General features: G+C 44.1%; 1 protein-coding gene across 1 annotated transcript in view; it reads left to right on the forward strand.

Annotated features, from left to right (window-relative positions):
* Window positions 1-10,372: 10,372 nt before the first annotated feature.
* FDX1 (ferredoxin 1) overlaps window positions 10,373-13,251 on the forward strand; it is a 37,111-nt gene continuing 34,232 nt past the window's right edge. Inside the window, exon 1 of the mRNA XM_025358185.1 lies at window positions 10,373-10,974. Within this exon, the coding sequence (XP_025213970.1) occupies window positions 10,790-10,974 (185 nt within the window). The 5' untranslated portion in view covers window positions 10,373-10,789. The remainder of the gene's footprint in view (window positions 10,975-13,251) is intronic.

The raw sequence follows: 13,251 nt of genomic DNA on the forward strand, positions 1-13,251 counted from the left end.
GACTGGCTCTGCCGTCTTGTTTAGCTTTCATTTTCGGATCTCATGTGATCACTCCAGTTGTCATTTTCTAGCCAATGGAAAAGACAATTGAGAGGAAAACAAGTAGCTTTCTTGTAAAATGGTTATCTGGTTGCATTCATCACTTCTACTTGCATCCCATTAGCAAAAACTTTGTTATAGGAACATACCTATCTGTAGCAGAAGCTAGGAAAGATGGTCTCCGTCTGGTAAGCCATGTGCTCCACTAGAATTCATGGTATTCCATTATTAAAAGAAGGAAAGGGAGAAAGCGTCTTGCCAATAACACTCATGAGCTCTTGTTACTCTGTTCCCGTTCCACATGAATGTGGATCCAGTAATATAGTTCTATCTTGCTTTTTAAAAAAATCCTCTGATGAGAATATAGTTGTTGTCATTATTTTCTAATTGGTCATTGCTTGGATTTACCCACATTGTTGCTAATTTTTTGCATATCATTTTTTTCTTGCCTCTTTGCCCCATCCTTTGGGTTCCATTTCACTATTCTTGAAGAATGTTGCATTGCTTTGTATCTATTACTGCTTAACAAATTACTCCAAAACTTGACGAATTGGAACCGAATTTATTATCTCAGTTTCTGGAGGTTAGAATTTGGCATAGCTTCTCTGGATCCACTGTTTCAGGGTTTTTCTCATAGGCCACAATCAAGGTGTCACCTGGGGATGTGGTCATCTCAAGGCTCAAGTGAGAAAGGATCAGTTTCCTAGCTCACTCCGGTGACTGTTGACAGGATTGGGTTCTTAGACCGTTGAATGGAAGCCTCAGTTCCATTCTGGCTGTTGAGGCCACCCTGAGTTATACCTTTGTTTAGTGAGGGTCTGATGGCAATAAGCTCTATCAGTTTTTATTGTCTTAAAAATACAGCCATGTACTGCATGATGACATCTTGGTCAACAATGATCCCATAAGGCTACCATTTTTAGCTCCTCTAAGGGAGCTGAAAAATTTCAATCACCTAATGATGTAGCTGTCATCATTATAGTGCAACACATTACTCACATTTTTGGTGATGCTGTTGTAAATAAACCTACTTCACTGACTTTTTATCACTATTTTAGAGTAATTATAAAAAAGGAGTTTACTGTAAAACAACCTCAGGCAGGTCCTTCGAAGGGGTTCCAGAAGAAGATATTGTTATCATAGGAGATGACAGCTCCATGCATGTTATTGCACCTAAAGACCTTCCAGTGAGACAAAATGTGGAGGTGGCAGATAGTGATATTAATGATCTTGACCCTCTACAGGCCTAGGCTCACGTGTATGTGTCTTAGTTTGTTTGTTTGTTTGTTTGTTTGTTTTCTGAGATGGAGTCTCACCCTGTTGCCCAGGCTAGAGTGCAGTGGTGCGATCTTAGCTCACTGCAAGCTCCGCCTCCTGGGTTCACGCCATTCTCCTGCCTCAGCCGCCTGAGTAGCTGGGACTACAGGTGCCCACCACCACGCCTGGCTAATTTTTTTTTTTTTTTTTTGGTATTTTTAGTAGAGACGGGGTTTCACCATGTTGGCCAGGCTGGTCTCAAACTCTTGACCTCAGGTGATCCACCTGCCTTGGCCTCCCAAAGTGCTAGGATTACAGGCGTGAGCCACCACGCCTGGCCAAGTGCAAATTTCTTAAATGGACTAGATGATGATTTAGCCACCCTTGTAAAATGCCGCATGACAAATTGGGCCACGGCCAGAACTAATGAACTACTTAACTTAGCTGACCAATTATCCTGCACTATGCTAAAAAACAAAAAACAAAAGATTGCCTGAGTTATGCATTCACAGCTAAAGCAATTAACTTCTCAAGCCTCTCAGTCCCGGAAAGACTTTAGGCTCCCTCAGTTTGAGGACTCTTCCCGCCCAGTCTGTTTCCACTGTTAAGAGACCAGGACACCTTAAAAGAGACTGCCTTAGAGGGAAACGAAAGAAAAGGCAGGTAAGTGCAACTCAGCGAGCTGGGAAGACTAGGGGTGCTCCGAGGAAGTTCAGGGGTTTCACCTCTCCAAACAGCCTACCCTGACAAAGAAATTGGGAGAGATTTGTATAATAATACACCATTAGCTTACAACTGCCTTAATTGACACAGGAGCAACTATATCTCTTATAAATCCCACCTTATTTAGAAACCCCATTCCTCAGAGTAATGAAAGAATTAACGTGGTGGGTATGGCTAAATAAAACTGTCTCATGTTTTAAGTCCAAGCCTATACTTTACCATTTTGTTGGGTTCAGCTCCCCTGCCACAGGCTCTAAGTGTGACAGGCACAGTCTGTCCCAAGCATTTCTAATATGCCCTGAGGGGTCCCTGTCAATCTTTTGGACCAGGATCTCCTCAACATCCATAATACCCACATGGGATTATGGCATTATCTTTTTCATCAAAAAGTGAACTCTTTTAAGAATTGGAGCCAGGAGACCAAAAATAACAAATTCAAAAATGTCCTGACAATGTACCACAATTTAGTACTAGTAATGTTAAAATGTCATCTTGTGACCAGGAAAGTGACATGGAGACAGAGAAGGAAATATTAGGGGAGAAGAGAGGACATTGGAATAAAGAGCAGGAAACAGTAAAACTCCTTTTGGCTTCCACAATCTTCCTGTTAACCCCAGAAGCGGGACACTTACTCAAGGATGTCCCCTCCCACTTATGGTCTCAGTCACATACAGATATAGAGAAAATATTCTCAGCCACTCCTATAAAGGTAGAGATAAACCCAAAGAAACCCCTACCCAACCTTAAACAATATCCTCTATGACAAGAAACCATAGATGAAATTGCCCCATCATATAAGATGATCTGAAAAAGGGGCTCATTATTCCCTCCACAAGCCCCTGCAACAGCTCTGTGTTCCCTGTTAAAAAAAATATGTGGGAGAGGATGGAGATTTGTACAGGACTTGAGGGTAATAACAAATATAATACCCAGAGACCTAGTAGTCCCCAACCCACATACCTTTCTATCAGCTATACCCACCACCAGTCAGTATTTCTCAGTTGTGGATCTCTGCAGTGCTTTCTTTAGTATTCCTGTAGGTCTGGACAGCCAGTATTTGTTTGCCTTTACTTGGAAAGAATGGCAATATACATGGACTGTAATCCCCCAAGAGTACACAGAAAGTCCCGTTTACTGTTCCCAAATATTAAAAGTAGATTTAGAGGATTAATTTTTCCCCAGGGCTCAACACTCATCCAGTATGTGGATGACCTTCTCCTTTGTTCAGACACACTGTCTTCCTCTCTGGAAGATAGTCTATATTTAGTCAGTTAGCCACCAAGGGACGCAAAGTGTCTAAAGACAAACTGCTGCTACGCTTACCACAACTTATGTATTTGGGGCATATTATCTCAGTCAAAGGACTGAGTATTAACCCTGATAGAGTGAGAGGAATTTTAGCTTTCCCAATGCCCACCACCAAGAATCAACTTAGAGGACTTTTGGGCCTGGCAGGTTATTGTAGAAACTGGATACCAAATTTCTCCCTTATAGCTCAACCTCTGTATGCATACCTAAAAATTGAACAACCTGATCCCATCATGTGGACTCCAGAGGGAAAATCAGTTGTACAACAAATAAAGGAAATTCTAATACCCCAGTCTTAGGGCACCCAAACTACAAATTGCCTTTCTCCCTTTTCACACATGAAATCGGAGGTACTGCATCTAGAAACACAGTGATCAGCAGAGACCTAGAGGCTGTCAGAGCCAACAGCTGGAACCTGTGACTCAAGGGCTGCCTCCTTGTGTGAGAGCAATAGTAGCCATGGCCCTTCTCTACAAGTCTGTTGAAGAAACAAATATGGATTCCTCCTTTACCATTTTTGTGCTGCATTCTCTTGAAACCCTTCTAAACTCTCATCATACTCAACATCTCTCTGTCAACTGGTTAGCCTCTTATGAAATTCTTCTTGTATCATCTCCCAATATTACCATTTGCTACTGTAATAATCTTAACCTGGCCACTCTTGTTGGGCCCTTCCAATAAAACCCGTCATGCCTCTGTTCCGGTAACTGACCTATTTCTCACACCCAGGACAGCCCTACAGGAGATGCCACTGGATAATGCTGAGATAGAATGGTGTACAGATGGGGCTTATTTAAGAGGAGAGAATGGAAATTTTAGACCAGGATACGCTGTGGTTTCCTTACTAGAGGTAATTGAAGCCAGTCCTCTTCCCCAAGTCAGATCAGCTCAAGTGGTCAAATTGATTGTCCTGATCTGAACTTGTCAATTAGCAAGAGACAAGGCTGCAAACATTTATACTGATAGTGCTAGGCTTCTGGGGTTGCTTATGACTTTGGGAGGCTATGGAAAGAGAGAGGATATTTTAACTTCCTCAGGGCAACTCATAAAAAATGGACAACAAGTATCAGAGCTGTTAGAAGCCATTCTAAAACCAAAACGTTGGCAGTTATAAAAATCCCAGGTCACTCTCAGGCACCACAGAAGGTCGGGGTAACCAACTGGCTGATACCACAGTTAAAAGAGCAGAATTTGATCCATGAGCCCTAATTTGGGAAATGGCCATAAAGCCCGAAACACTTAAAAACATGTTGAAAGAAACCCAGAACATAGCTCCTACAAAAGAGAAATCTACCTGGAAACAGGCAGGGGGATTTTTGTCTCCCGAAACTGAAATACAGTGTGGACCTAATAATAAACCCATTATTCCAATGGGATGTCAGGTCTCCCTTATGGAATATGTTCACAACCTAACCCACTGGAATCCAGATAAAATTATATCTTGATGTAAGCAATGTTACTGGAAACCATCCTCACAGTGGCACAAAAAGTTTACCCTTGATGTGTTATTTGTCCCAAATATAACCCAGGAAAACCCCTCCATGGGGTCCAGGGTCATTTTCCCCTTCCAGCTGGACCTTTTGAGGTATGGTAGCATGATTTTATCCAGCTGCCATCATCTCAAGGTTATCGGTATAGTCTAGTATATTATAGTTGAGTAATAGTCTGCATGTTTTCCCATTGGGTTGAAGCTTTTCCCTGCAGGCAAGCAACAGCCATGGCAGTTGGAAAAATCCTACTAGAAAAAATTACTTCACTATGGGGAGTCCCCTGTGAACTTCACAGTGATAGGGGAACTCACTTTACTGGCCAGATTTTTCAAAATCTTTGTAAAATTTGGCCATATTTCAACATTTTCAGGGTGCCTACCATCCCCAGTCCTCAGGCCTGGTGGAGAGGACCAATGGAATAAATAAAACACAATTGGCTAAGTTCACAGAGGCATTTCACCTCCCCTGGCCCAAAGCACTCCCCCTAGTGCTGCTTATCCTCCAATTCACCCTTCCTGGAGAACATCAACTGTCCCCTTATGAAATTATAACTCGAAGGCCCATATATATGGGAATGAAAATAACCAATCCAACTTTTCTCAAGGGAGATAAATCGCAATATTGGGAGGGATTCATTTATCATCTTAAAAAAGCCAATACTTGGTAAAGAATTCCTTTCACAGTGCGCTCCCTGAAGATAAGGTGCCTGGTCAAGATCTGCAGCCTGGAGATTTTGTCTTTTGAAAAAGACATTTAATAAGGGATTCTCTTCAACCTCGATGGAAAGGCCCATACTAGGTGCTATTAACTAATCCACGTGCAGCAAAATTAGAGGGTACAGCCTCATGGATTCACATCTCTCATCTTAAAAAGACACAAACTCCTGAGTGGACTGTAAACTCCCATCAAATACCTTCACCTCCAGTTCACTAAACATCAACCTTCAATCCAGAATAGAAGCAGATGACAGCTGTTGTGGACAGCTTAACCCCAAGACACAGGACCAGGCCTGTATGCAAAAGAAAGCCTATGTTTATCGTATAATAACCATTACAATTATTGTCCTAGAGCTACTGGCAACTGCTGTCTTATAAGAACAGGACACTTGCCTTGTCTGATTAAACATCCTTTTAGTAGCTAAAATGAATTTTACAACCTTGCTATTATTGACCCTATATCCCTACACCTTCTTGCCATTGCCACTCACTGACTCCAATGAAACAAACCTGTTTCTACAATGGACTCAGGATTATGCAGACAGATTACAAAAGGACACCTGCTGGATATGCAGACTCATGCCTCTTTCCAGTGGCTCTGGCCTGCCATAGTTGGTATCCTCCTTCCAAGGTTAGGACTGAATAGAATACCAAAAATTTATTACATCACAGATATGGTCTGGTATTCTTAGTGCTGGCATAACAGAACAAGGAAGATGGGAAAAGTTTTTCAATGGAAAGGACCAGCTCATTAGCTCTCACTTTAGCATCCTCCACAACTAAAACAAAAGGTGGTAACTATGCCCCAAACAACAGCCCATTTCAAAATGGAGTAATGCAAATTTGGGATGAATTTATCTGGCCCACCCTTTCATTTGGCCAACTCAGCCAAAATGCTGGGAACGAAGAAACCACACCAAGGATTTCTGACCAGACAGTACGAGAAATGGGGGGTGGATACAAGGAGAACGCTGTGACCACGTTATCATATTACAAGACACTGACTGGCATGCCACTGATTGGCTGTAGCAACTAGGTATTTATCGGCTAGCACCAAATGGGACGTATTGGCTGTGTGGTACTAACTTATGGCTGTGGGCACCTCCAGGGTGATTAGGACAATATTCCCTAGGTTATGCTAAGAACAAGGATGAATAATTCAGACCCTGCCCAAACCAGCAAGCCTTTTTCATTTACAATTTCACTGGACACATTCAGTATTCCAGTGGCATGGTCACTTGAAGATTGAAGGTAGGTACTAAAGGCGTTGTATGGCATATAGATGCCTTAATGAATTATACCAAGAAGGCCCTAAATGATAGCCAGATGAGTATGTCGTTGCTAAACAATGAGGTCATGCTTTATACTCCCAGCAACACAGCAGGGGGCCTGCACTACCATAAAAACTGAATGTTGTGTGTATATTCCACATGAATCGAAGAACATAACCCGACTTATGACTGATATGAAAAGCCAGATAACCAACCTGTCAGATCCAAAACCCTCACTCATCAATTGGTTGAGCGATTGGTTTGCATCCTGGGGAAGTTGGTGGCAGAAGCTGTTGCTTATAATAGGAATAATAATAATAATTTCTGTTCTGTCCTGTTTCTGCTTACAGTGTTGTTATGGTATGTGCTTGCAAATAAGTCTACACACCACTGAAAGGTCTAGTGTAATGATTGCCCAGGGGATTGCTGTAATTGAGGAGGCAGTAATATAACCTGACCCACCTTCCAGGTTTGCTTCCTATTTGTTGCTATAAATCTGGTCTAGGGACATATATACATATGTGTGTGTGTGTGTGTGTGTGTGTGTGTATTTTTTTTCTTTTCCTTTTCTCCCACTTTTTTTTTTTTTTTTTTTTTTTTTAGATCTTCATGGTACATAACATCTTAGGAATGAGCCTTCCTAGCAACATGGGACCTGAACCTCCAGGAGTTAACCATCCTAGTGAAGAGAAACCAGGCCAAAAGAAAAGGAAGAGAAAGCAACCTAGGTCAGAAAGCTGTATTCCTTCTGAAATGCTTTCTCCAAAAGACTTTAAAGAAAAAGAAGGCAAAATGTGAATGGAAATTAAATCTTGAGACCCCAAACTCATTAAGCCAAAGGGAAAAGCTAAGCTGGGAACTGGGTCATGCAAACCTGCCTCCCCCTTTTGGTTTCTAGATAAGATGGCTGCAAGATGAAAAGCTACATGCCTCCTCCATATTTTGCCCACAAAGAAAATTCCTAGGGAGCTGCAAGATCTTTTAAGGTAGTTCTGTTAAAATTTCACTACGGCAATGTAAATGGATAGATAATCTTTACAGATGCAGTCACCCCGCTGCGCACCAGACACAAATGCGTATCTCATTGTTCCCCTGCCCCATTTTGTCTATGCTACCTTATGTAAAAATGTAGATGTCCTGCATTTTTCCTCTGCTCCATTTGTCTATGTCATCTTATATATATAAAATCAGATTCACTGAGCTAGACACAGGCATGAATGACTACTTTTCCTTATCCCCCTCATACATGAAAATTAGGTACTTCTCAAAATCCCACCTTTTCCCCTTTAAATTTGGAACCTTCAAAATCATCTTCAGAAAAGGCATAGAACTGTCTCCTGGGCGTGCATCCTTAACTTTGGCAAATCAATCTCCTAAAATGATTGACAGTTGTCTCATAATTTTTCTCGATTGACACCTTTATAAAAAGACTGGAGGAAATTAGGCATGTTTGCCCTTCCTTCTTGCATCATGTGAGGACACCATCATATCAGGACAACAGGACAGGATCTTGGGACAGGACACCATCTCGGAAGCAGAGACTGGGCCTCTCCATCAGACATTAAACCGGCTGGCACCTGGGCGACCCACTCTCCAGACCTGTGAGAAAAGAAATTTCTGTTCTTTACACATTACCCAGTCTGTGTGGTATTTTGTTATAGCATCATAAACAGAATAAGACAAAAGTCTTTAAACAATGAATGGATTTTGAAAGGAGTAAAAGATGGGCTGGGCATGGTGGCTCACGCCTGTAGTCCTGGCACTTTGGAAGGCTGAGGTGGGCAGACTGCTTGAGCTCAGGAGTTCCAGACCAGCCTGGGCAACATGGCAAAACCCCATCTCTAAGGAAAAAAAGAAAAGAAAAGAAAAGAAAAAAAAGGGAATGGAGGGGTGGGAGTTTTATAGACAAGAAAACAATAAGCAAACAGATAAGCAAAAGCACGTCCTCAGTAATTCCATGTTGCTTTATCTGTATTCATGCCCATGTTTACAAATCCCTTTTGGAATTCTGCTGACTACTGGTATTTGCGATTTTTGGCATTACCCCTCATCCACCTTTGAAAACCTGGAGAACATTTTCTCTATCTTTAATCTTCATATACAGGCTTAATGAATTCTGATGATTATTAATGGAAATTACATAACATTAATTTATTCGCCAATATTTATTGGACCCTTGATATGTTCAAGATCCTGTAGCTGGTGCTGTCGGAGTTATTAAGATGAACTATATATACAACTACTCTATGTATACAAACAACTACTCTACAAAGCAGAAAACTGTCAAGTGCCTTAAAGGAGTTGAAACTGTATTTGCTACAGGAGGGCTGAGAGAAGAGAGAACGTCTACAATTTTTTTTTTCTTTCCAATTCTCTTCCTACAACTAATTCATCCGACCTTGGAGGTTTGATCTTATTTAAAAAAAAAAAAAAGTTAACTGTTCTTTTACAACCTCTTCTTCAAGATTACTTGTCAGGGTTTGCTGTGCCCTTCGCAGATTTTTCTTCACCCAAAGAGTTGGGGCAATTAGGAGCCATTGCCTTCTCTCTGCCATTGGGTTCGAGAAAGCACCATACATTGTCCGCAGAGACTTTACTCAGGTTTACACTTTCTTGTTCTGAATTATCAAAAATTAGTGGGGCGTGGTGGCACACGCCTGTAGTCCTAGCTACTCGGGAGGCTGAAGCAGGAGAATCACTTTAACCTGGAAGGCGGAGGTTGCAGTGAGCCGAGATCGCACCACTGCACTCCAGCCTGGGCAAAAGAGAGGCTCCATGCCAAGAAAAAAAAAAAAAGTATCTGATTGTGTTTAGCATATCTGCAATATCCCCTTGACTTTGGCCTTTAGCCTCTTTATGAGTACCCTGATGGAGGAAGGCCCAGGAAGTGGTAGCCTTCCTGGTTTGTGACGCACTGTATGTTTTGCGTGTTTGTTTAACATCGGAATGGCCCTGAAGGCTGGAACATCTTATCTGTGTTTCAGAGTTATGGAAACTCTGATCCTCTAGGAGAATAATTTTTCCAAGGTCTCAGATCTCTAAGGTAGTCGACTTTGGATCTGAACACTGAACATTGCTATTTCTGATCTTAAAGCCCGTGCATTTCCCACAACATATTAACCATGATAAAGTGTTTTTAAAGTTCATCTTTTCTGGTTTTTGTGAAAGTCTTTTAGAAATCTCAGCTCATCCTGAGATCTGGCCACTGCACTCCAGCCTGGGCGACAGAGCGAGACTCCGTCTCAAAAAAAAAAAAAAAGAAATCTCAGCTCATCACAAAGTTTCCTGTTCAGTCTCGTGGGTTTCATGTACTCAGACAGCATTTATTTGCCAGTCAAGGTCTAGGATGGCTGCCTGTCCTCTGCAGCAGCCCCAAGCCTATTCATTATTGTCATTTACAATTTTACAGTCATAATTATTTCTCTGTATAATAGCATTCTGAGATTTTCCAAAATTTCCCCCTGTCCTTGTTTTACAGTGTGCAGAATTCACTTTTGCTCTAACTTGACTCTAAGATGACACAATTTCCCAGTTTTTTCTTTTTTTAACGGCTGGGGGATGGGGGGACACGGAACAGAACACAGTGGTCTAGCTAACCGGTTTCCGCTAGACGTCCAGCTATCTTTTAAACTATTTTGTTTCTGCATGGCAACTCCAGGCGCTAAGAAACCACCCAGCTTACGACGGAACCTAGAGGATAGGTAAAGGTCCCCTGCGCTGGCCCCGCCCCGTGGGACTTGGCGGCGTGGGCGGGAGAGGCGGGGCGGGGCCGCACTTTGCTCGCCAGTGTCTTTATAGGTCACCCGGAAGGCACGCGGGGCCTCGGCGCGCTGCTCCCAGTGGGGCCTCTCCGCCACTCCAGTCCAGCGCCCTTCGCCACGGCCCTCCGGCGTCTGCGCCGCAGCTGCGGTCCCCGCCTCTTTGGAGTCTCTCGCGGCCGCAGCCCGCGGCCTGCGTCGCTTCCGGCAGTTCCGGACCGCGGGCGATGGCTGCCGCTGGGGGCGCCCGGCTGCTGCGCGCCGCTTCTGCGGTACTCGGCGGCCCGGCCGGCCGGTGGCTGCACCACGCTGGGTCCCGCGCTGGAGTCAGCGGCCTGCTGAGGAGCCGGGCGCCGGGCGGGAGCGCCGGGGCGAGCCGGCCGCTGAGCGTGTCGGCGCGGGCGCGGAGCAGGTAGGGCGCCATGTGGGCGCGGGCCGGGGTCCCCGGTGGGTGGCGTCTGGCTGGTTGGGCCCAGTCTGGTTCCGCCGCCTTCTACGCGCCGGGCCCACACCCTGGAGGCCTGCCTCTCGCCTCGCTCTTCTGGGGTGCCCTCGCGGCTCCGTCTCGCTGTTCGGTGGCGTCGCTGACTCCCTTCCATCGCACCGCAAAGTTCTTTCCCGTATTACCCACTCCCGGCGGGAATCGGGGACTCTGGATGCCCAGCTACCTTTCCCAGCGCCTCCCGTGCCCACAGGAAAGCCGGGACTTGGCTGCTGCTTGTTCTCCGTGTGATTTGTCTGGGATCTGACCTTTGCTCTGCCCGAAACTGGCAGTGACCTTCGCGACAGGCTCCCCTGCTGCTGTCCTGGCCTGACACTCCTGCCAGCCGTTTCTTTCCCGGCCTTGCCCTGCTTTGGGAGGACACCTAGGTCCCAGGTCTTTGTCAGGGGGTGTCCAGGTAGAATACACCAAGCCCATAACCTCTGCTGCTCTGTAGGCCCTTTGCTAGTTGCTCAAGTGTTGAAAGCCCCTGCGTTGAAGTAATCCGCCGGGACTTGAAACTTCGCTTTGGCACGGATTGTCTGACGTGCCTAACTTCGTCAGTGCTTAGGAACCCAGTTTCCCCATTTGCAAGTTGAAGATAATAACAGTTTAGACCTCCTACGGTTAATTGAAGAATAAATGAGTTAATACAGCGATACGGGTAGTCTTGTGCCTGGCACATAGTGAGGGCTCAGTAAATGCCACTTGGTGGTAGCAGCAGCAGCAGCAGCCGCAGCCGCCTCCTAGGCTCACAATATTGAGAGGGTTTTGTTTTAAATATTTTAAGAGATGTGAACAATTTCCCCCAAATGTGTTGAAGTTTTAGGTTCTTGGGCATATTTGTTTTTCAAAGACACTCCCTAGATATACTAGAGATAAAATTTACACATGATTTCTAGCAGCAAGGAGGCTAGCGACATGGTGGCGATTTATGTAAAGCAGATCTCTCAACAGCCCTTTGACCCCATGATGTAGGGTAGCAGGAATAGAGAACTAGAGGGAGAGTATGTTGGATTTATATGCTGCTTTTTCTAGTTTCTTCTTGAGAAGGTCTGAGAGTAGGGTGTAAGACTTTCAGTCATCTTTTCCCCACTAATCCCGTTATCTAATGGGTGCTCCATACATTTTTGTTGTGTGAACTTTGGGGGAAATCAGGAAGAAGGCAAGCCAGATTTATTTGTTCCTGTTTCCTCTGCACTTCCCTGCCTTTGATCTGTGTGGGTGCCTTGCTTTCTGTTATACAGTGGATGAGTTTTGTACAATTGTGTAAATTGGGACAGATACTGAACATACTTGTGTAACTGGTACAAGGGAATGTGAATGTTTTTGTAATAATTGGGAGTTATCTTTCTCAGATTTGTTTTTTTAGATTTGGATATGTCAGGTTGTCTTAAAGGGGAACACATCTGTTTCCTCATAATCCTGCTGCCCTCTTTATTGGCACAATTTCTTTTCTTTTTTTTTTTTTTTGAGATGGAGTCTCGCTCTGTTGCCCAGGCTAGATTGCAGTGGCGCAATCTCGGCTCACTGCAAGCTCCACCTCCCTGGTTCACGCCATTCTCCTGCCTCAGCCTCCCGAGTAGCTGGGACTCACAGGCGCCCGCCACCACGCCCGGCTAATTTTTTGTATTTTTAATAGAGACGGGGTTTCACCTTGTTTGCCAGGATGGTCTCGATCTCCTGACCTCGTGATCCGCCCTCCTCGGCCTCCCAAAGTGCTTGGATTACAGGCGTGAGCCACCGCACCCGGCCTGGCACAATTTCTATTCATGGTCTTATCATTTCTGTTACAGACCTTGGAGCTACAACTGGATTTTCCAGTTCTTACTATGTTAATGAAACTTGTGCTGTCCAATACAGTAGCTACTTATCACATATGGCTATTGAAGTTTAAGATAATTAAAGGTAAATAAAATTAAAGATTCAGTCTCCCTAGCCACATTTCAGGTACTCAGTAGCCACATGTGGCTAGTGGCTGCTGTATTGGACATTGCAGGTATGTGTAGAACATCTTTGTTATGGCACAAAGTTCTTAGGGACAGGCAGAGCAGTTCTAGAAACTGTAGTTCTGTGTTTGAAGTTTAACAACTGGATAAGCTATCAGTAATTGAGAGTCAGAAAACTCCTTTTACTCTAAAATACAGTGACACAATACTTTACATTTTGCAGTGATTTAGGTAACAAAGAGCTTTCACGTGTATTATT

Source organism: Theropithecus gelada, chromosome 14 (assembly GCF_003255815.1).
Source record: "Theropithecus gelada isolate Dixy chromosome 14, Tgel_1.0, whole genome shotgun sequence".
Classification (NCBI taxonomy): domain Eukaryota; kingdom Metazoa; phylum Chordata; class Mammalia; order Primates; family Cercopithecidae; genus Theropithecus; species Theropithecus gelada.